A 23,814-nucleotide genomic window follows, 5' to 3' on the forward strand; every position below is an offset into this window, starting at 1 on the left:
CACAAGGTTTTCAAAAGAGTCTAGTATAATTCACCTAATTCGTAATTGGTAGAGCTGAGACTACAACTCACTGCTTTTTGCCTGATACCAAATACCTTAATTATCCACATAAAAAATTAGTATTTTTAAAGGTTGTTGAGGGAAATTCCATTTTAGTAGTGGTATGTAATGGTAGGGGCAGCTAAGGAGAGGAGCAGTGATGAAGTTTCAAGCACAAGTCCCTTTATGATCAGTCAAGTCTGGGGTCCAAATGAGGTCTATTGTTCAGTCACCTGGGAATGGTCCCATCAAGACTGTCAGTGTGAGGTTTTCGTGTGGGAAGGAGTAAAAGAGGAAGGGGGAGGAACAGAGCATGGATTCCATAATCGGGCAGGGCTAGGCTCATCCATTTGTTAACTCAATAAATATTAACTGAGCACCTATGTGCCAGGCACTGTTCTAGACTCTGGAGATTTCGGCAGTGAAGAAAACAAAGGCTCTAATCTCACTGACATCATATCCCAGCTGGATGTGAAGGGCAAATGACAAACAAGTAAGGAAACAAACATATATTATGTCAGGCGGTGATGAGTGCTATAATGGAAAATAGGTAAGCGGTACGAGGGAGAATGAGTGATAAGGGACTTTTGGAAAGTTACATAACTTCTCTAAACCCTCATTTCCTCATCTACAAAATAAAGGTAAGAGTACCTACCTCAGAGGGTTTTACGCGGATTAAATGGGATAATGCATATAAAGTGTTTTGAATAGTGCTGGCAAATCAAAAGCACTTAAAACAGATTAGCACTTACTTTTATGGAACTGGAAAGAAATTATCCTAAGAGGCAATGACCCTCAGAGTGGGCTGCAAAAGGCAGTCGACTTAGGAGAGAGGGATAAGAATGTGTCACTGAAATACACTAAGAAAAAAACCCCACAGCTTTAGAAGGCCTCCAAATAATTATGCTACTTTTAACTCTAGTAACTGAGGTTTTTTTGGTTGTTTTCTTTTTGCGGTAGGCGGGCCTCTCACTGTTGTGGCCTCTCCCGTTGTGGAGCACAGGCTCCAGACGCGCAGGCTCAGCGGCCATGGCTCACGGGCCCAGCCGCTCCGTGGCATGTGGGATCTTCCCGGACCGGGGCACGAACCCGTGTCCCCTGCATCGGCAGGCGGACTCTCAACCACTGCGCCACCAGGGAAGCCCTAGTAACTGAGTTTTAATCAATGAGTTATATCAATAAAATGCATCACCTTATCTAAAGGTGTTTGTTAATGTACATTTTGGAAAGGTTTTTTGAAGCGCTCATTTACACAAGCTAAACAGTCACAGTTTTAGAGCTTTAAAAGAGGACTTTTTAGACTGGAAACGTTTTTCAAAAGCATCACTGTTAACAGGCAAAAAGAGTCACATTCATATGCAGTTATGGTCCTCACAGAGTTTAATTTGTTTTTAAAGAAAAGACATAAATCTTAATAAATCATCATTAAAGCAAACAAATTTTCTACCTATATTAAATGTAGTTTGATGCTTTCAAAGTTTGACTTTTTAACTTTCCACAGTCATGTCATTACTCTATGATGTAATTGTTTCAACAGCTGTTTTCAGATTTGTTTTTAAAAAAGGGAGATTATTCCTTGATTCCGTGGGTAGGCAGTACGTCATTTAACCTGGCATGCATTTAAGCAGGAGATGTCACTGAGCGAGACCATGTATTTGAAGCATCCTAAGTCGTATCTGTAAAACTCTTTAGGCATTTGAAATTCAATTTTTTTGCTTTAAAAATATTTAAAATTCATAAAGAAATTTTGTTTTCTATTCTTTGATTGTAAGACTAAGGAACAGAAAATCTAAAACTAATTTATTCTAAGTCATAAAGTAATAATACAAGATTTTTTATGTCCATTTAAGAATTTGCCTGTATATCACATGTGTATTTTTAAAAATACATATACAAAACTTTCTAAAAGCTTTTTAGGTTTAGATAATCCATTTCATCAGCAGGTTTTAGATTCTGACTCTAATCTTCAAACAGTTGGTAACCCATTATTATGTCTCTGTTATTTGCAAACTGAGAGGAATCCAAACAGAGTATTCTCTCCTAAAACAACAGGAGGCAAGCAGAGAAAAGAAGTAAAAAATTTCTTAGTAAGTTCACAGAAGAATGCAGCACCGCACACTCCTCACTCAGATTCAGTAACCGCACGTGGTATAAGCCACATAAACTTATGGGATTCTTCTATGAGTTGACGAATAGATAGTATAGTGACTTTAAATTGCCTGGATTTGGGTATTTCTACATGCAGATCAAGATGAGTTTCTTATACACTGCACATTTAAAAATAAAATTAAAAAGGAAACAAAGGTAATAATCTTTAATCAAGTACCCGAAGGATCTGAATCCAGAGTCCGTGGATGGGTGACCCAGGATCTATTTGTGAATACCCTGAAACCATATGCAAATTATTTTCATATAAGTACAGTTTGGAAGGGAGGCAGGTAGTCATAGCTATCAATGTCTCTAAGGGGTCTGCGGACCCTAAATACTCAAGAATGTGTGCAGATGAATTACACTCTCTGAGTTGTTTTCCCAGCCGTAGTGGTGAAATACAGGGGTTCCTCTCCTGTTAACTGCAGATGCCTTATTCTCTGAAGGCAATGCTACTGCAGCACTTAGGAGACTGCACTGTAATTATTTATGTGTCTGTCACTTCCACTGGACAATATATTCCTTAAGAGCAGGGACTGCAACTTACACTCATTGTCTTCCACGTGACTAGTACAGTAGGTACACACTAAGCATCTGTGACCTTATCTCTTGTATTACTGTTATTTGCTTGTGGGTCTGTTGCTCCTGTTAAATGTGCCCCATGAGGACAACTTTGTCTTGTTTACGTCTGCATTCTACAAAGTTGTAGCATAATGCTAGGTATACACTGGGCCTTAAAATGATTGCTGAACCAAACTGATTTGTTTCTACCTAGAGAGTCTGTGGTTCCTTACGGCTACCAGCTTGCTTAGCCTCATCCAGTCTTTAAAATCAACCCTGAGTTCCAGCAAAACAGTTGCTTCCCAGATGTCTATGAAAATGTTACAGTATTTCAGCTGTGTTTTACTGAGTTCTTGAAGCATTTTTTCCTGTCCACCGCGGGTTCATCTACTCTTGCTTAAATTCCTTGTTTAAGCAGCTGCTAAACTATCCTGCTGTATTCGATTCTCCTCACATACTTAACCCAGCCCTACAGATTTTGCAACATCAGCGCTTCAGTGCTTGAGAACAAATACTACAAGCCTTGATGAAGAAGATGCCTGGTCATTCGATGTTATGTATATAGTATGTAAAACGAGATTTGCCTCCGCTTTACAGAATTAGTCAGTATTAAACATTTCTTTCCTTACTTTCATGTTTAAAAGAGTGATTTAAAATGTTACTAGAGTCTCATCCCAAAATGTGTCTTAGAAATAAACACCCTATTACATTTTTTAAGTTTACTATTGCTTCTGTTTTTTAAGTGAGTTGACAAATGCTTATTTTAAAATTTATAATTTAAGATAAAAATACAGCAGTTCCTATAGGAAGAATAAATGTATTGGCACCTGTAAAAACAAGTCCAAATCTTTTTTTCTCCAAAAAGCAATAGTTAATGTGAAAGATTTGTTTCTTCTTATGCCAGGTTCCAGCTGCTTCACTTTGTTTAAAACTGACTTCAAAGTTTAAACAGTGTCCTGTCCCAACAAATAACCTCCCCCAGATGGAATTATCTCGAGTACTAGCCTCAGTGCTCTGAATACCACACCTGCAGCCTTTTAATTCAACATTTTATAAACTTTCCAAAAGGAAATGATAGATTTTTTTTGTCTCCTAACTTTTGGAGAGTTGAGTTTAGTGCATGAAGGGAGTTCTATACCTGGGGTAAGTTTATAGATATTTTAAAAGAATAAAAAATTGGAATTATTTTCTCTACTGTGTTGATTATTATGAGAGAAAGAAAGAAGGAAATGAAAAAAATCTGAAACTTTTAAAGTAAAAAATCTTACCTGTAAATACGGATGCTAGGTACAGACTGGGTTCAATTTGTGTCCGATCCATATCACCTGGTGAAGCCACAGTTAAAAAATTTTTTTCATAAGAAAATCAGTTAAGCATAGAAATAATCATGATTCATTCCTGCTGTTAAAAAAAAACAAAACCCACAAACCAAATGCACTCCCACAGTTACTTTCATAAAATCAGGCAAACAGAAGCCTGACCTTGTGGCCTTAATATAAAGAAGGAAGTTAAACAGCTGAATTTTAATGACTGCCAATAGAATAATACTTTACCTAATAGATTATTATCTTTGTGCATCGAAGATTAGGAAAAAGGGGAAACCAAGGATCATGAAAGAATTTGCATAATTATTTGTATTTAGTAAGAGAAACTCATGGGCCATTTCTTCCAAGCCTAAAAGTTTTCACAGATTCTCTTACTTAAGGATTTAATCATTATAAAAAGAAGTTTAGAATTTCCCTTCTCCCTAGGCCAGCCTGGGGCATATTGCCCAACACAATCCATGTGAAAAAACCAGTAAAGTTGTCAGGGAGCACAGAAGAACACTACCCTGTTAAACCAAAGCCAAATTTTAATATTAAAATGAAATAGGCTGGGGAAAAACTCTTTTTATAGCTAGAGAATTATAAAGCCGAGAAAAGTTAAATAACTGAAGAGAGAAACCTGTGGTACATATAGTTCTCAGGCCAAAAAGATACCCTGGGTGCCTAAGGCATATGCCCCAGTTGATGGCATGCTGTTAACCTCTGCTCTGAAATATCGTCAGTTACTGTTAATAACCACTGTTATTCAGAATGATTCAGAAAAAATTTACAGTATGGTATAATCAGTATTTTCTGATTTTCTCTAAGATAAAAATCAGTCATCTCTCAAGCTTCCTTTATTTCACGAAAATTTCAGGTGGATTTAAAAGAAGATAATTAAATGAAAGTGATTTTAAGCATTACATAGTTCACTAAGCCAAGCAATATATTCCCACTGGTGACAAACATTCATGTTAAACTACTGTAGTTACGCTGTAGGAAACACATATTTAAATGTTAAAAAATTAAATGCATAACAGTTTGTACCTCTTAATCCCCTACACCTATATTGCCCCTCCCCTCTCCCCAATGGTAACCACTAGTTTGTTCTCTGCATCTGTGAGTCTGTTTCTTTTTCGTTATATTCACAAGTTTGTTGTAATTTTTAGATTCCACATGTAAGTCATATCATACCGTATTTGCCTTTCTCTGTCTGACTTATTTCACTTAACATAAGACCCTCCAAGTCCATCCATGTGGTTGCAAATGGCAAAATTTCATTCTTTTTTATGGCTGAGTAGTATTCCACTGTGTGTGTGTGTGTGTGTGTGTGTGTGTGTGTGTGTGTGTACACACCACATCTTTTTTATCCATTCATCTGCTGAGGTACAAACTATTATGTATAAAATAAGCTACAATGGTATATTTTACAACACAAGGAATATAGCCAATATTTTACAATAACTATAAATACATTATTACCTTTAAAAATTGTAAATCACCTATATTGTACACCTGTAACATATAATATTGTACGTCAACTATACTTCAATAAAAAACTTAAAGGCAATACAGATCAATGAAGAAAAATTAAAGCTTAAAAACTATAGTTTTAGAAGAAAATATAATTTTATAAGGGTAAATTTGTAGGCAAATACAAATTACTTATACACCGATAATCTGAAAATTGGCCCAAATTGAGCATCTGACTTTGATAGTTTCTAAAAAACAAATCTTTAAATACAGTTTTTAAATCTTTAAAAGCATTAAAAGTGCTTACTATGATGTTACTATTAGACACTATCTACATTCACTTCCCCCTCTGCCTTTAAGTTTCTGAGTGTTAGCAGTGAGAGAAGTTACTGCTAGGCACCTTTCAGATTCTATATAGCACCTATAGTACAAACATGGAAGCAGAGGTATCAGTACCACCACAGAGGCCCCCTCCACTGAAGAACCATTTGTTTGTAGCAAGTAAATTAAACGGCAGTCTTCTCTGAGGTGGTTGCCTGGAAGCCCAGAATTCAAACTAATCTATTGTATTATAGTAAGAAATAAGCAACAGCACCCCTTTCAGACTAAACAAAACTGGGTGGAAACTAAGAAAAAGAAAACCTACCTTAGGTCTAGCTAGGGTTCAATTAAAAAAATTTTTACAAATACCTTTGATGTGTTTATTATACTAGGTGAGGCCACAAAGAGTAAGACATTTTGTCTCAATCCTCTTTAACTGGAGGACTTCCCTGGTGGCACAGTGGTTAAGAATCCACCTGCCAATGCAGGGGACACGAGTTCAATCCCGGATCCGGGAAGATCCCACATGCCATGGAGCTACTAAGCCCGTGCACCACAACTACTGAGCCTGTGCTCTAGAGCCCGCAAGCCACAACTACTAAGCCCATGCACAGCAACTACTGAAGTTCACATGCTCTAGGGCCTGTGTGCTGCAACTACTGAGCCTGAGTGCTACAACTACTGAATCCCGTGCACCTAGAGCCTGTGTTCTGCAACAAGAGAAGCCACCGCAATGAGAAGCCTGCACACCCCAACAAAGAGTAGCTCCCGCTCACCACAACTAGAGAAAGTGTGTGTGCAACAACGAAGACCCAACGCAGCCAAAAAAAAAATAAAAATAAAAAATTAATAAAGAAGGTGCTAAATAGCGTACCTGGATACTTTGGAAAAAAGAGCTGTGATACCTTTTTTAAACCAGTGATTTTCAACAGAGGGTTGGTGTAGGAGAAGTGAAAGTCTGAATCACTTCTGGGGTTTTCTCAAACCAACAAGGGCTCCCTTCTATTCTGACATGCTCACACTCCAAAGGGGATTGTATCCCCCAAAGGGAGTTGCTGCTATAATGGAACACTCTTCTAAATTCATAATAACTAAATGGGAATTTTATACACTCCATTTTTTTCAATAAAAAATGGAGAATGTTTTCTCTAATATTCAGGTCCTTTGCTTAATAAAAACATTTTCTTGAAACTTTCAAAAGCACCTTATTTTTGCTTTATTAAAAAATGAATTTTAACTAAAAAAAATAACAACTATTTCATTAGTCCAAACCAAGTAAATGTTAGTCATCTCTTTACAGCCAACAGAAAGCTAAATTATTAGCAAAATTGTCTAAATTAAAATAACATACAAAATCTGTTATTTTTTTAAAGGAATGTCTCCAATAAGCCACTTCATAGGCTGAAGTAAAATTACTGCAATGCCAGATTTCCTTAAAGGACAAGCAAATAAATGGTTTCCTCCATTATCTTTCTTCATTTTCCCTAAGATGCCTACTTCAGTTCTTTGTATATAGTTGTTCAAGAAATATCCAGCTGACCAGTGTTTCTGAAAACTTTATATGGAATGGATATAATACTCTATGATCTTTTATAGATCATTTTCTAGAAAAAATTGCTTTTTTTCCGTTCATTCTATACTGTGGTATGCAAGATAAAAATTTTTTTTGGCAAGTAAATAACAACCAGACACTCTTACTAGAGAGACAGCTGTAAGCTCGAGGCTAAAAGCACAGACTTAGAAGCTAAGCTACCTGAATGCAAATCACAGTGCCAACCACTGTGAGACCTGGGAGAAATACCACACTCCGTGAAGTATCACCACTTTGTGCTTCTATTTCCTCTTCTAGCTCATAGGTTTCTTATGATCATTAACTGGAATGATATATATAAATAACTTAGAGCAGTGCCTACAGAGGCACTCAATAAGTGGTAGTTGTATTATTATTTAACCTATGATTATTTTCTAACTTTTCCCAGTTGACAAAAAATTGATCTCATTAAGGCAATCTTTTCAAAATATATTTTGACAGGGAGACTTTTGGTTTAAGATCACATATTACAGCAGTAGAACTATAAGGGATCTCAGAGATGATCTTATCCTTACTTATAAGGAAATCATGATTCAGGAAGGTTCACTGACAAGAAATCAATGTCACAAATTAGTAGTAGGAACTAAAAACCCATAGTAAACAGTTCTTTCCCCACCACCCAACATTTTCATACTCTTCTACCAAGATGTATCTTCAGATATTGAGACCTGTAAGAATAATCAGAAATTATCTGTTCTACTTTTAAAAAATTGTCAATGAAGGAAATATACAGTATGTTGAAGAGCATAGCCTTTGATTTCAGAATTGGACTTGGTTTGACTCCTAGCTCTATCATTTATTAGCTGTGTAACCTTGGGCAAAATATGTAACCTCTCTGAGTCTCAGGTTCCTCAAATATGAAATGAGACGACTATTACTTACCTAATTGGACTGATTAAGGATCTTAGCAGAGTGCATCACATAAAGGAAGTAAACATAGATAGCAGCTACTACATATTGTCATTGCTGTTATTATAACCATAAACAAAACTCTCCTGTACCCAAACTGGGGGAGAATCTTTATCTCTACAATGATTTCTCCTAATGGTTTAAAAAAAAGGCTACCATGTCAATATCAGAGTTGACTATTCTCATTTTTTCCTGTAGCTGCCTCATAACTGTCACTTGCTGGTGACAGGGTTTACTGCAAGTGTGAATACTGTGCTCTGCAGGTGAGGATTAAGGTAGCAAACACAACTTACACCATGGCCAATGTGCTTTGAAAACTGCTTATCAAGTTTGTTGGTTCTTACACTTCCTCACCCTGCTGTTCAAAATTGAGCAAACATAATACTCATTGGTATTTAAGTGAAAGAATGAGAAGAGAAAATTTCTAAATATTTTATCTATAAATTTCTATTAACATTTCTGTGGAAATTCTGAGTGGATAATATTGACTAAAAATTGAGTCATAAATTACCTATGAATATAATTTATCCTTTTACCTTTATCACAAAAGGCAAATGTGTTAACCTTTATTTAAATGTTTAAAAGTACCACAAAATAAAAACAAATGATCTTAGATTTGGAAATAGAATCCAAGGCTGGGAAAGCAGGGATACTGCTGAAAAAGCTTTAAATGAGGGCACACCAACGGTACCGGGATTGTACCACTTGTACACTATGCTTCTTCCAAACACTCACCGTATTTCAGTACTATAACTTATTTTAAATGGTCATTCAAAATCTTGTAGCTATATGGTGCCAATTTGAAAGTAACCATGTTGTATTTCAAAAAGTGGTATTTAAAAGGATAGGAATCTGGGCTTTATGTTCTACTCTTGTATTTAAAAAATTTTTATTTTTGGTTGAAAATGTATCTTCTGCTCTGTAATACTATCTTTAGTAAGAATCACTAGTATAGCAATACTTAAATCTGTAAATCATTATATTATTGTTTTAAACAAATTCTTTACGTATTTAAGAAAACCATATAGTACTACAGGACTGTTAACTGCAAAACAAGGATATAAAGATGAAGGCCTCCAAAATATGAATTTTTTTAACCCCCAAAACAAGAGTTTTTAAATAAGTGACATCCAGAATTTGAAACAAATCTAATAAGGAGAAATCTAAAATTAGTAACATTCAGAATAGCTGGTGCTTTTATACTAATTTGAGTTCACTGAAGGAACAAAAAAGGGAATATTATTAAAGTAGTTAAATAAATATAGAAGAAGTTAACACTTTTGAAACAAATACGTTACTCATTGGCTGCATATCTAATAGGTATACAACTCTTGTCAATAATAGGATTTTCAGAAATAGTATCTTGGCAGCATAAAAGCTTATATTCAAATGCCAGGAAACTGATTGGTAATTCAGAAAATAGATGACCCACCTAACCTGAATGCAGACATGATTTATTTGAATAATGTACACTCAATTATTAAGGCTCATTAAAAACCATTTAAGTGCTTGGATGTATTGCTGTGTAGTGTAATGACAAAGAGAGTTCCTGCCTTTCAGGGGCAGGAATGTCTAGAGAGACATTCCAGCATTAAAATGTGGTTGAGAACGGAGAGACGATGTTTTAGTAGACAACTTTATCTACAGGGTGCTTCCTGTTGGTTGAACAGCCTATGACACAGCTACTAAAACAAATTCCTCTCAGATAATCCTTTATAAAAACATGCCATAATGGTTTGAAAACTAAAAGAATCTTAAAAATTACAATAGGTTTGCCTTGTGAAAGAAGCCATACATTCTGTATGATTTCATTTATCTAAAGTACAAAAACAAGAGAACTAATCTATGCTGCTAGAAGTGAGAATAGTGGTTATCCTTTCGGAGGTGGAAGCTGTGTCTGAAAGGGAAAGTGAGGGGCTTTGGGGGTGCTGGCAATATTCTGTTTCTTGAGCTACGTATGGGTTTTACAAGTGTGCTCAGTTTTTGAAAATTCTTTCAGCTGTACACTTATGTGTACTTTTCTGTATGTATATTATACTTCCAGAAAAACCTGAGGTTGAGAAAAAACCCAATAGGTTAGTTTCATCAATTAAAAGATGATTTTCATAGAGGCTTCCCTGGTGGTGCAGTGGTTGGGAGTCCGCCTGCCAATGCAGGGGACACGGGTTCGTGCCCACATGCTGTGGAGCGGCTGGGCCCGTGAGCCATGGCTGCTGAGCCTGCGCGTCCAGAGCCTGTGCTCGGCAGTGGGAGAGGCCACAACAGTGAGAGGCCTGCGTATCACAAAAAAAAAAAAAAAAAAAAATATATCCTTTTCAATTTTTAAATGATTCCCTTATAGGTTTAAACTGCTTTTCCAACAAATGAAAATGCCAAACAACTAACATTACTAGGTAGGCTTTCACATCAAGTTAACATCAGTAGCAGGCCACACTGCTGACTAAAGACAAATTCCTTCCTATTTCTTTTCTTAAAATCTTGAAAAACCTGTAAGCTGAAATTATTCAGAAGCAGAAGGTGAGCTTTTGCTTTTGTCGCTGTTGCTTTAGTTTGACTCTCACAAGTCTAGTTTGACTTACTACTTAGGATGCTCGATGTTCACAACAATCACCCACTCAATTTAATTGAAAGCACAAACCAATCTCAGTTTAACTAATCTTGAAGGCATTTCTAAAAGCATTTCTAAAATATTAATACATTCTGGTGGTGCAGTGGATAAGACTGCGCTCCCAATGCAGGGGGCCCGGGTTCAATCCCTGGTCAGGGAACTAGATCCCACATGTATGCCACAGCTAAGAGTTCACATGCCACAACTAAGGAGCTGGCAAGCCACAACTAAGGAGGCTGTCTGCCGCAACTAAGACCCGGTACAACCAAATAAATAAATATTTAAAAAAATATTAAAACATCCTGTAAAAGCCACTTAGTTCCTTATTTTGGATACAAAAATAATGCTTGCTGCTTCAGTTTATGTCTATAAAGCAATGATATCATAACTACATTTAAACTCAACTATAACTCTTACTCAATAGTAATTCATATAACTTTAATTATGTGAGGCCACAGATTGTTATAGAAGGTCACTATTATCACATTCTTATAAATGATATTTGATAGCCAACAAAGCTGAAGGCAAAGTAGGTCCCTAATATAGTTACTTAACAGTTTGAATCTAAGAGCTTCTATAATTTACACACAGAAAATCCATTTTCTGAGATGGAAATTCTAATATGAAAACCTCTCTCAAGTTCTGGCCTGTGACTATAGCTAAAAAAGACAGTGTATTATTTGTGTAGTCTTTACAGTGGATTTTTCCATATCTAGTCATTCCTAACTAAATTTGGAAACAAAAATTAAATGTGACATAGTGACCAGTTCACTTCCCTCAAGGCCAGACCTGGTAACTTCTGAAAAAGAATGAAAGAATGAAAAATGAGCTTTCAAATACAGGAAGCCACTAGAAAATAAGAACAACACTATTCCATATCCTAAAATTAGAGCTTTAAAGACTTTCTGTTGACTAGTAAGTTTCGGGGTGAGGGGGCAGGCAGGCAAGGGGGAATTTCTGCTCAGTGTACACACGACACCAAGGGGAATAAGGGCCAGTCCAAGTTCTATGTTACCATTACTCTGGGTAATAGTTCCAAGCTGTGAGGCACAGCTGTATGGGCCCTGCCAGCAAGGCCATCGCAGCATGCTTTGATAGCATGGGGCCCTGAAGTGTCAGGATACAGAGAAGGCAGCAGTTGTTGGCTGTGAAAACAGTCTGATACAAACCAGATGGGAACTTACTAGATGGGCAACACAAAGGAAAACAATTGGCTCATTCAACAAAGTCAGGCCCCTGCCCCAGAGAATTCACAGAAGACAATAACAGTCACCCAGAGTTGATGCAAACAAGAAACGGCCATGTGGTTACAGTTTAAAGAATTGTTTTTCCTCAGACTAAACGAAGTTTTGCTTTCTAATTCTTGTATTCATTAACTGTAGTTTGGTGTACAGGCCTTTTTGCAAAGAAAAACATTTCATTTATACAATATGTATTTTTGTGACATCAAGAGAAATATATGGCGGCATAGAAATTTTATGCTGCTTCCTGTAAAGTGTTATGAACATAGGTTAAGCTATTTCAAGAAATTGGCAAATTTAGAAAATGATTTATCAGGCTGACACAGTAATTAGAAAATAGCCAACATAATATTTCCATGACTTCCTAAGTCTGATTTGTTTCAACGTAGGCAGAATAACACAAAGGCAGTAATCACAGACTTTCGGAACTACACTTCTACCTACGTGATTTTTTTCTGACTTTATTAGATGAGACAGTATTATTGCAATTATATTCACAGGAATAAAGTGCCAGTGTTCTCCATAACCTTACTACCAGAGTCTCATCACACTAAAAAGTACCTGTCCATCTTGAGCTGACAGTATAACAGGGATTAACAATTAGATTTTAAGATAACTTTTGGCAATAATATTTCACTTAAAGACTTTGTATGTATATATTCCACAACAGAGTTGTTTGTTCTCCTATTTTAAAAGATAGTAAATAGCATTCTAGCTTAAAATGATTCACAGGTAACTGCATCTTTTTCCATTGGAAATCCCAGCACAACCTGGGCCTCTGCATTTACTACTAATTTAAAAACACACCCAAGGGACTTCCCTGGTGGTCCGGCAGTTAAGACTCCGCACTTCCAATGCAGGGGGCCCGGGTTTGATCCCTGGTCAGGGAACTCGATCCTGCATACCACAACTAAGAGTCCACATGCTGCAACTAAAACGCGACACAGCCAAATAAATAAATAAATAAATATTTAGGGGAAAAAAACCACACACACCCCCCCCCCAAGAAAGCCTTATATTTGTAATCACTATTCTTAGGTGATGAATAAGGAGCCCATCAAAGAAACTCTGAAAATAAGAGCATTTTTCATGTACGTATTTGAACATATTTTATAATTAACTGTTTTGTTTCGTACTTTCATAATAAACACATTGGTTTCTTAAAAGAGAAGACATGTATCTGTGGAACTGTGAAAATTACTGTGGTACTTGAGACACAACTCAGGTTTCCCAATTTGCATTTGCTGCACTATCCAGATTATTTTCATTGACTCTTCCCACCCTAAAAACTGAGGCTGAACACGTGAACACACCCTTCCTCAGTCTTCCTAATCTTAATAAATGGCACTATCATTTGCCCAGTAAGTTTCAGACCAGAAATCTAGGAGTAATTAATCCTTGACTCTGCTTTCAATTACATTCCACATCTAATCTGCTTTAATAAGTAATTTTTGAAATAACGTTATTCCTCAGCTTTATCAGGTATATGCCATCAGTACACAGCCTGAACCTGACCACTGTGACACCTCCACTAGGGCACAAGCCACCATCACCTCTCACGTGTAATACTGCAATGGTCTTCCAGTTGATCTCCCTGCTTCCATGACTGTCTCCCTATGGTCTGTTCTCCACCTAGAAGCCAGGGGGAACCTTTTAAAAATGTAAATTAGAGTTTGTCATTACCCAGCTCAAATCCTCCATAGGCTTTTCATCACACTCAGAATGAAATCCAAATTCCTTCCCAGAGTCTGCAGGGCTCGACAGGATCTGCCTACATCTCCTATCTCATTTCCTACCACAGCTCCCTTGCACACTCCCCTCCAGCCACACTGGCCTTCTTGCTGTTCCTTGGGCACAACAAGTTCATTCCCACCTTAAAACCTTCATTCTTCCTACTTTTTCTAGATGACATACTCTTCCCCAAATGTTTGCAAGATTTCTCCTTCCCTTCATTCTATATGGAAATGCCATTCCTACAGAGAGGACTTCCCTAACCACATGGTCTAAAGGAACAAACCACTTACTTTGCTTCCTTCACTATTCATCACCCTCCCTGCTTTATGTTCTTTTAAATTGATACTAGTAGAAATAGTAATACAAATTGACATAGACATTATTTTTAAAATAAATAAAGCAATACCTTTTAAAAATGTTTCGCTTTTTATTTGGAAAGAATTTCATATTTAGAGAAAAATTACAAGAACACCTATATTTCACTTACCCAGATTCACAATTGTTAACTTCTTCCCCATGTTTTAGATTGGTGTGATATTTCCCCGTGACTACATTCAGGTTATGTACTCAGATATCCCATCTGGAAGCACACGGTATTCATTTGTTCCTCTATGGCGATACTAATTTTGATCATCCATTCTGGGTACTGTCCTATGTTTTCCCTTTCTACTAAAGGAACCAATCTATGAGGAGATACTTTAAGACCATGCAAATATCCTGCTCTTTATTAAAATTTCCCTCTACATTTAGCATTCATTGATGACCTTTGCCCCATCTAATCTTTACTAGGATGGTTACAAAGTGCTGACTTTCCAACATTAGTAGTCACTCCACATTTGCCCATTGACACTTGGCATTCTTCTGTAAACCTTTTATGTTTTTTCACAACACTTAACATCATCTGAAATTGCTGTAAATTAATTTACTTTTTTCTATGATGTACACAAGTATGTAAGCTCTGTGAAAGCAAGGAATTCAACTGTTATGTTCACCACAGTATCCCCAAGGTTTGGAACAGTACCCAGCACATAGCAACTACTCAAGAATGAATAGAAAAAGGAAGAAAACTGTTAACAAGGCCCTTGCACTAGACGGGAGAATAAGACTACCCAATACATTTGATCCAATAAACATTTACCGGGAACCTACCATTTAGGGCGCTGTGCTAGAGAGCAGGTGGTGCAGAGATGAATGAAACAAGGCCATTGTCTCTAAGAAATTTACTTTCTAGAGAAGGAGAGGCTATAGGAAAATAATCCTACAAGGTATGATGCAAGGGCTAAAAGTGAAGTATATACCAAATAGTACGGGCCCTTCAGGGACACAAAGTGGACCAAGAATGTTTGTTTCTAGGATGGAAAGGTGGTGAAAAAGGGCAAGGGAGGGTACAATTCCAAGTGAAGACATTGAGAAAGGCATGGCGGAGGGGAGCTTAGGAGATACTGGTAAGTGTAGTAGGATGAGGGTTGAGTGGCCACAACTGACCTGAAGAATCATCAAGCCCAGCCCTCATTCTGTAGATAAGAATGAATGATCCTGCTTATTCCAACCTCATTCCCCTGACCCCTGCTCTTTCCCTTTCTCCCCTTTCCCTTTCTCCTCTACTATCTCATGTAACCCCACCTTTTCCCTTCTTCCTATTCCTTCCCTTCCTTTCTCTGCACTCTTTTCTTCTCTCAGGATTATATCTTTCTCCCTCTCCCTTTGTCAAGAGTAGAAATGAGATGGGATCAAGGCTGCAGATGGAAGAGTTACCTTTAAGGAGGTTTTAATAAGCACAGCTCTTTCTTCAACCCAAAAGGGGAAAAAGTACAAGGATTAATGTAAAGCCATGAGAAGTTGGAGCTAGAGTAGCTATAAATGAAAGAGTAGAACTTTTGAAACACATTTGAAAGAGCAGAACTTAGAAAAACAAAAGCATATATTAAAAGAGAATCGAGGGCTTCCCTGGTGGCGCAGTGGTTGAGAGTCCGCCTGCCGATGCAGGGGACACGTGTTCGAGCCCTGGTCTGGGAGGATCCCACGTGCTGCGGAGCAACTAAGCCCGTGCACCACAGCTGCTGAGCCTGTACTCTAGAGCCCGCGAGCCACAACTACTGAGGCCCGCGCACCTAGAGCCCACGCTCTAAAACAAAGAGAAGCCACCGCAATGAGAAGCCCACGCACCGCAACTAGAGAAAGCCTGCGCGCAGCAACGAAGACCCAACGTGGCCAAAAATAAAATAAATATATATTTAAAAGAAAGAGAGAATTGAGGGGATAAAATTGGGATTAAGGGTTTGGGAAGAAGGGCTGGAATAGGTGCTATTTAGAAGCTAAAATCAGTATGAAATTAAAAGAATTACTGGGGAACTGGCCAAAGTCCAGTTCAAGCTTCACAGCACAGTCTGCTAACAGGTTATAATTGCACATATCACATCATCATCCAGCAGGATTTCAAGACCAGGGAAAAAAAATCAGAGACCCCTGAAAGCAGGAGGAATCCAGAATGGGGATTACCACAGATCAAAGAGACACGGAAGTCTTGGATGGTGATAAGACAGTATTTACATGGGTTAACCATATAGGTCAGGCAAAATATAGGGCCCGGGGAATAGCCAGTCACGAGAAATAGGACTGACTAAATGGAAGTCCCAGTACAGGTGGGAGAATGAATACATGACTGAAGTAGCTCCATTAACTGATGCACTAACTATCTCACAATATCTGCTTCCTGTGCCATTATCTAAACCAGCCAGGATAGTTAGGGGAAGAAAGAGAAAAGAAGTAGTAAGTTGTATAATGGATAAGACAACTATCGCTACATACTCCAAGGAGAACTCATTATTCCCCAACATATAGGTTCTTCCACAAACTGAGGTTTCTAAGGAGAAAAGAAAATCTAGAGAAGATGAAAGGCGATAAAAATTCATCTTAGAGGGCTTCCCTGGTGGCGCAGTGGTTGAGAGTCCGCCTGCCGAGGCAGGGGACATGGGGTCGTGCCCCGGTCCGGGAAGATCCCACATGCCGCGGAGCAGCTGGGCCCGTGAGCCATGGCCGCTGAGCCTGTGCGTCCGGAGCCCGTGTTCCGCAATGGGAGAGGCCACAACAGTGAGAGGCCTGCGTACGGCAAAAAAAAAAAAGCCATCTTAGACAACTTAGTTCCAGCTAATTAGTACCCTACTACTTCTGAACGACATCATATAAGTCCAGGTCTTCATCTCTTCTATTCCTTAAAGGAGATGACTCTATGTACAAAAGGGAAATAAGAGAGTCAATAACTTGAATTCTCCCTAGACCAGCAATGAGAACTGTTTAAAGACAATCCCCTTGGAATTTCTTCTTCTTAAAGACATCATAAACACTGTTCAAAATCAATAAAACTTGCCTAGAAGACTTCATAGTCCTAAGCTTAAATTTTAATTTGTCCCTCCCATCTCTAAACAGTGTCTATGATTCTCATTTGTACTTCACTTCTAAATCACTACAGGTTTGCTTTGATAGAACATGTCTTCAAAAGCTGCCATTAGGCCTGAATTACATGTTTACATATGAATTACATGGTTAAAAATATGGCTTTTACTTCACCAATGTTATTTGTTTTTTGTAGCAAAGGATGATCTTGGGAGATTTTTCCCACTTAAAAAGATGTTTTAATGATTCTGTAATAAAGCTAGTAGTATTAAGCCTCCCAGATGATGTTAGAACTTTGTTTGGAGTGGGGATAGGGAAAAGGCTGAGTCCAAAGGCAAAAATTGAGGGCATTTTATATAAATAAAATCTTATTCTATATAACATCAATAATAATAGTGATAATAGTGGTAAAAAGCAAAATTATTATGGATAAGAAACTTTAAATAAAGTATTAATTTAATAAAATAAAATATGTAAGTACAATAAAATGGTGAAAAATGTTTGTCAAGAACACATGAGGAAGGTTCCTAGGAATGACAATGAAATTATATCGCCTTTTGTCATTAGAGTTACAGGGTTTTTTCCCTAAGAAATTTAATATTTTAATACCTTTATATGTACCCAATACTGCCCCTAATTTTAATCCTTACTTTTAATCAGGATACAACAGCTCATAAATGATTACTGAGCTCTTGAGTTATCAGTTTCTTTCTTGGATTAAAAAATGAGAGAACTGCTGACAGAACGCAATGCACCAAAACAGTCACTTGCCAGTAGATAGGATTATAGATTGGAAATCATCCTGGTTAATAAGCTTCACTATATTTAATTGTCCAACATGCAAATCAATTTAAAAATTTTGTAAAAGAATTCTAGGTTTTGTTTGTTTGTGTTTTTTTTTTTAACATCTTTATTGGAGTATAATTGCTTTACATTGTTGTTAGTTTCTGCTGTATAACAAAGTGAATCAGCTATACATATACTTATATCCCCATATCCCCCTCTCTCTTGCGTCTCCCTCCCACCCTCCCTATCCCACTCCTCTAGGTGGTCTCAAAGCACCAAGCTGATCTCCCTGTGCTATGCTGCTGCTTCCCACTAGCCATCTATTTTACATTTGGTAGTGTATATATGTCAATGTCACTCTCTCACTTTGTGCCAGCTTACCCTTCCCCCTCCCCATGTCCTTAAGTCCTCAAGGTTTAATAAATATAAATTATCTTAAATATATTCACTGAAGAGTAAAAAAATTTGTTGAAAGTCACTTTATCTCCCTAACACTATATGGAACATGTACCATCTCTAGCATTTTCTCACCAACGTCCTTAAAGCTCAGAGCCAATATAGATGCAACGACTATCTGTTAAAGAAGAGCTGATTACAACATGGTATTCAAAAAAGGAGAGGTGTCCTGGAGACAGTCACGCTAATAAGAGCTAATATTTTCACAGCTCTTAATATGTGTCAAGTCCTATTCTAAGTGCACCTCTACCTGTCTTCCACTAGGATATCAACCTTCTGGAATAGATACCATATTACAGATGAGGAAAGCACAGAAAGGTTAAGTATCTTGCCCAAGGTCACCAGCTAGTGAATAGTTAGCAGAGTTAGGATTTGAACCCAGGCAATCTGACTCCAGAGTACAAGCTGTATGCTGTAGTGCTTCAAATTCTACAGTAGAACAGACATCAGCATGAACATCTGGAGTCATTAAGCAATGTTTCACAAAGGGTGGTCCTTCTTCTGCATCAGAATGACCAGGGGTGCTAGTTTAACACTCAGATTCCCAGGCCCCACCTCAGGCAACCGATCAGAGTCTCACGGTAAAGCCAGGGATCTGCATTTTAAATTAGAAATGCAAGATTCTTAAGTCAAAGTTTGAGAGACAATGTATTAGAGACTAACAAACAATCCAGGAGTAGTGCATCCTACAAGTATAAAAATATTACTTCTCTGCTCTAATTCATTCTGAATTGAAATAATCCAGCTTCTCTTTTATTTAGGGTAGAGCTGGGGTAGTAGAATAATCCATTGTTATCGTGGTTGAAATAGTCTATCTAATTTGTATTTTATTTATATAAAACTAAAATCACAAAAAATTTAAATGATTATTCTGTTGATTGGAAGAAAAGCATCTGTAATACACTAACTTGCCAATGTTGTTAGTTTTACTTGGAGGAGGGCAGTGTAGTATGATAGAAATACTACTACACTAGGAGTAAGAAGATCAGATGCTACCACTAATCAGAATTATGACCTTTGGTTCTTGGGAGCAGGGGCATCATCCCCAGTTCAACAGAACCAAAAGTCATAATTCCGATTAGTGGTAGCATCTGATCTTCTTACTCCTGGTTCAGTATTTCATTGATATTAAAATATAAAGATATTATCAAATCTACACTTACCTCTGTGATTATTTTGGAAGGTTAAATTTTGCTCAGTAGCTGTTGAATAAAAAGGCTACTAAGTTTAATGAAGAGTTTAAATCATGTTTTACGTCAATTTGGTTTCTAAAAAAAATAGCATAAAAACTTTGAAGTCAGGTTTCAGGAAATCTGGCTAAGAACAATGAAAGCGTTACTGGAATAATGAAAGAGGTTTCTGGAATACTGGTGAGTCTTCAGAACAATCCTGGTATATGTATTTGGTGAGACAGGTTTAATATCAAAGACTTGAGAAAAATCTACATGCTCCATACACAGTGTATAAATAATTCTACAACAATAAGAAAATTAAATAATTTCCACAATTAAAATACTCTTATATAGAAAAAGAAATCACTTTAGCACCAACAAGCAAAAATGTTATGGAAATCCTTGAATAATTTTAAGTGTCTTTTCAAATAGATTTTCCCTATCAATCCTCTTTGCATTTTGCTTATTTTTAGGGAATAGCCTTAGTTAAGCACATTTATCTCTAGATTTTATATATATATATATATATATATATGTGTGTGTGTGTGTGTGTATTTCTATTTTTTAAATCAAAGGTGTAAATCCTTTCTTGTAGGAACAAACAGTTGAAATAATCTATGATAAAAATTCATTAATGTGCCAGAAGAGTGTCTTTTCTCATATGGTTTATGCTCCCACCTCCATCCATTCGGAAAATATAAGAAATGTATATACATAAAGACAATCAGCAAGTTGACCTAACACACTTGCTGCCATGTGTTTATTTTTTCAGCACTATGAGAAAAAAGTGACAATTTGACAGTATGATTACCTAAAGATGTTTGTCTTTTTGAATTTCATAGTATTCTAACAAATTATTTCTGAGACTCAGTGTTTTAAAGAAATTATTCTTCTCAAACTACCCCCTTTATTCTTCTTCTTTCTTTTTTTTTTTTTTTGTGGTACACGGGCCTCTCACTGTTGTGGCCTCTCCCGCTGCGGAGCGCAGACTCAGCGGCCATGGCTCACAGGCCCAGCTGCTCCGCGGCATATGGGATCCTCCCAGACCGGGGCACGAACCTGCGTCCCCTGCACCGGCAAGCGGACTCTCAACCACTGCGCCACCAGGGAAGCCCCCCTTTCTTCTCCATATCCCTTGAGAGCAGATGTTTTGTCTTATCCATCTCTCTAGCTCCAAAGCACCTTCTACAGTCCTTTACACAAAAAGGATGCTAAAAACACTGACCTAAAAATAAATGTACAATGGAACATTATTGAGCCATAAACAGGAATGAAGTAATGACATCTGCTACATGAATGAACCCTGAAAACATGTTAAGTTGAAGAAGCTAGACACAAAAACCACATATTGTATGATTCCATTTACATAAAATGTGCTGAATAGGTAAATTCATAGACATAGAAAGTAGACTAGCAGTTGACAGGAACTGTGGGAGGGGAGAATAGAGAATGAATACTAATGAATATGCGATTTCTTTTTAGGGCAAAGAAAATTTTCTGGAATTTCCATAACTTTTTAAAAATATTAAAAATCACTGAACTGTACACTATAAAAGGGAAAATTTTATAATATCTCAATTAAAAAAAAAAAGAATGAGTGAATGAATGCTCACACTATTTCTCTTTCATTTAGAGTTAAAAAATACTGCTCACTGACTAACATGTAACCCGATTTAACTTTCTCTACCCTTTAGCATATGCTTGGTTGCCCCTTCCCCTTGCTTAACTAATATGTCCTCAAAGAACGAACAATTTTTTTTTATCTTTTTTTTTTTTTTTTTTTTTTTTTTTTTTTTTTTTTGCGGTACTTGGGCCTCTCACTGTTGTGGCCTCTCCCATTGCGGAGCAATGGCTCCGGACGCGCAGGCTCAGCGGCCATGGCTCACGGGCGCAGCCGCTCCGCGGCATGTGGGATCTTCCCGGACCGGGGCACGAACCTGTGTCCCCTGCATCGGCAGGCAGACTCTCAACCACTGCGCCACCAGGGAAGCCCAGAACGAACAATTTTTATACTACAAAAGAAATCACAAAATCTTTTAGAAAAGTAAAAATGACTTTACATTATTCCACTGAGGCTGTCTGCACCATGTCTACATTCAAAAGTTTCAACTGAAAAATGATTATAAGGAACTATTCTCATTTTTCACCTTTTCTTCTTCCTTGTACCTTTTTACTAAATAACAGCATTAAACGTTGTTTGGTGTCAAAAGCAAATGATGGAATGAATTATCAAATTCAATTCAATGAACACATTGACTGTATTTAAGCACCGTATTTAAGCACAGTGCTATGCTGGGAAACAAGGTCTATTAAATAAATAGGAAAACCTATCTTAATAAATAAACCACAAAACTATCCCATATATCACTTTCTCTGAAACTTTAAATAATCAGTCTGGAGAATACAGCGATGGTAAAGGCAGCTCTTGCCACAAACTGTTAAGTCACACAAATATTTATTAAGTGCTTACTCAATAAAATGGTATAAAACAAGGAAAAGAGCATCAGCTTTGCCCTCAAGTAGATATGGGCTTGAATTCCACACCTTCATTTGCTAAACTGTGTGCGCTGGGAAAATTAGTTAACCTTCATGAATCTTACCCTTTCTCGTATAAATGCCACACTATCTGCGTGGCATGGTATTATGAGGAATAAATGAGATAGCATTAAGTGCCTAGCAAGGCTTCAGTAAATGGAAACTATTGTTAAGATTATGATTATGTTCCGGGCACCAAAGATCTGGAGGGTGGGGTTAAGGATGAATAAGCCATTTTCAATTGGAGGTTCAGTAAGGACTCAGGAAAATGCAGCTGAATGTTGAAGAATAAGAAGTTTCAATTCAATTTGGTAATATTTTGTAGAGGAATTTTCTGTCTATGTTCATGAGAGATACTGGTTTATAATCTTCTTTTCCTGTAATGTCTTTGCCTGGTTTTGGTATCAGGGTTATGCTGGAAAGAATTCAGTCCTTCTGGCAGTGGCGGCCACTCTCCTCTTCCAGGCCTGCACCAGTGAAGAAGAATCTCTCCAGTCTCCTAATCTTTCTGTTTCTAGAGGTCTGTGGAGAAGGGACTGCAAGTGAGAGTGAACCACTTTTGTATCAGTAGCTACCAATGGCTCTATGCTTGGCCTTTAGCAATTCATTAAAGAAAAGTCTAGTCAAATACATCTTATCTGCTTGTATGGTGCCTGGTATCTCTTCTGTAACTGTGCTCTGGCACAGTGACAGGGTTCTTGTGTCTCATATCTCGGGAGGAGTCTGTCTTTCCGTGGACTTCAGGCTACTTAGTTGCTGTACATCATAAGTCCTCTGATGGGTTCAAGAAATGTTATGATTTTAGAGTTTATCTGACATTTTATTACACTTAGGAGAAGAGACACTCTCCACTTTCCTCCTCCTAGGTGGAAACAGAACGCCCACATTCAGCAACATTTTAAAGTGAATTTCTATTTTATTAATCAATAATAGCATGGATTTGTGAAAGACACATTTATTCAGATTACAGCTTTGGATTCATGGACTTTGGGCAGATTTATTACTCTGTACCCCATTCCTTCCCTATCAGAGATCTACACACATGGCTTTTAAATCACTGTCATACTTTATGAGAAAAAAAATCAATTTAAAAAACTTTTAACTGTGATTTTAAAATTACTAAAATCAATTGTAATTTTGAGCTATTATAATTTAGTTATATTTCAAATACAAAGGCAAAAATTTTCATTTGCACATATGGTTAGAAATGGCTTCTAAATATATATAAGCTTTGAATTTCCTAATTCTCACATATCTAAAGTCACAATCACTGTATGTTAAGGTATACAAGGTGCTACGATGGCTAGGAATTAAACTCAGGACATAATGTCAAAAGAAACCTATTGTGATTTCCCACAATAATGTAACCTGCTTTTGATAAATTAGTGCAATTACATTAGTAATTACTTTTAGCACTTTGATATATATTTTCTGAGCAATATATTTCATCTACAAATAAGAAAACTGAAGAATGCTGTGGTTTTCAAACAACTTTGACAACTAATCTGTCCTAGCATTTAACCATACAACATATGTTCTAATT

General features: G+C 37.1%; 1 protein-coding gene across 10 annotated transcripts in view; it reads right to left on the reverse strand.

The window, feature by feature from the left end:
- Positions 1–23,814, reverse strand: part of KIAA0586 (KIAA0586 ortholog) — a 125,367-nt gene that overhangs the window by 3,670 nt on the left and 97,883 nt on the right. For 8 of the 10 annotated variants that reach the window (XM_024731470.1, XM_024731465.1, XM_024731467.1 and 5 more), the window contains one exon: positions 4,017–4,073. In XM_024731470.1, the coding sequence (XP_024587238.1) occupies positions 4,017–4,073 (57 nt within the window). Of the gene's footprint in view, positions 1–4,016; positions 4,074–22,294; positions 22,794–22,817; positions 23,134–23,814 lie in introns of those variants that run through there. The other 2 variants (XM_024731472.1, XM_024731471.1) reach the window with 2 other exon arrangements.

This window comes from Neophocaena asiaeorientalis, unplaced genomic scaffold (genome assembly GCF_003031525.2).
Source record: "Neophocaena asiaeorientalis asiaeorientalis breed wild unplaced genomic scaffold, Neophocaena_asiaeorientalis_V1.1 scaffold603, whole genome shotgun sequence".
In the NCBI taxonomy this organism is placed as follows: domain Eukaryota; kingdom Metazoa; phylum Chordata; class Mammalia; order Artiodactyla; family Phocoenidae; genus Neophocaena; species Neophocaena asiaeorientalis.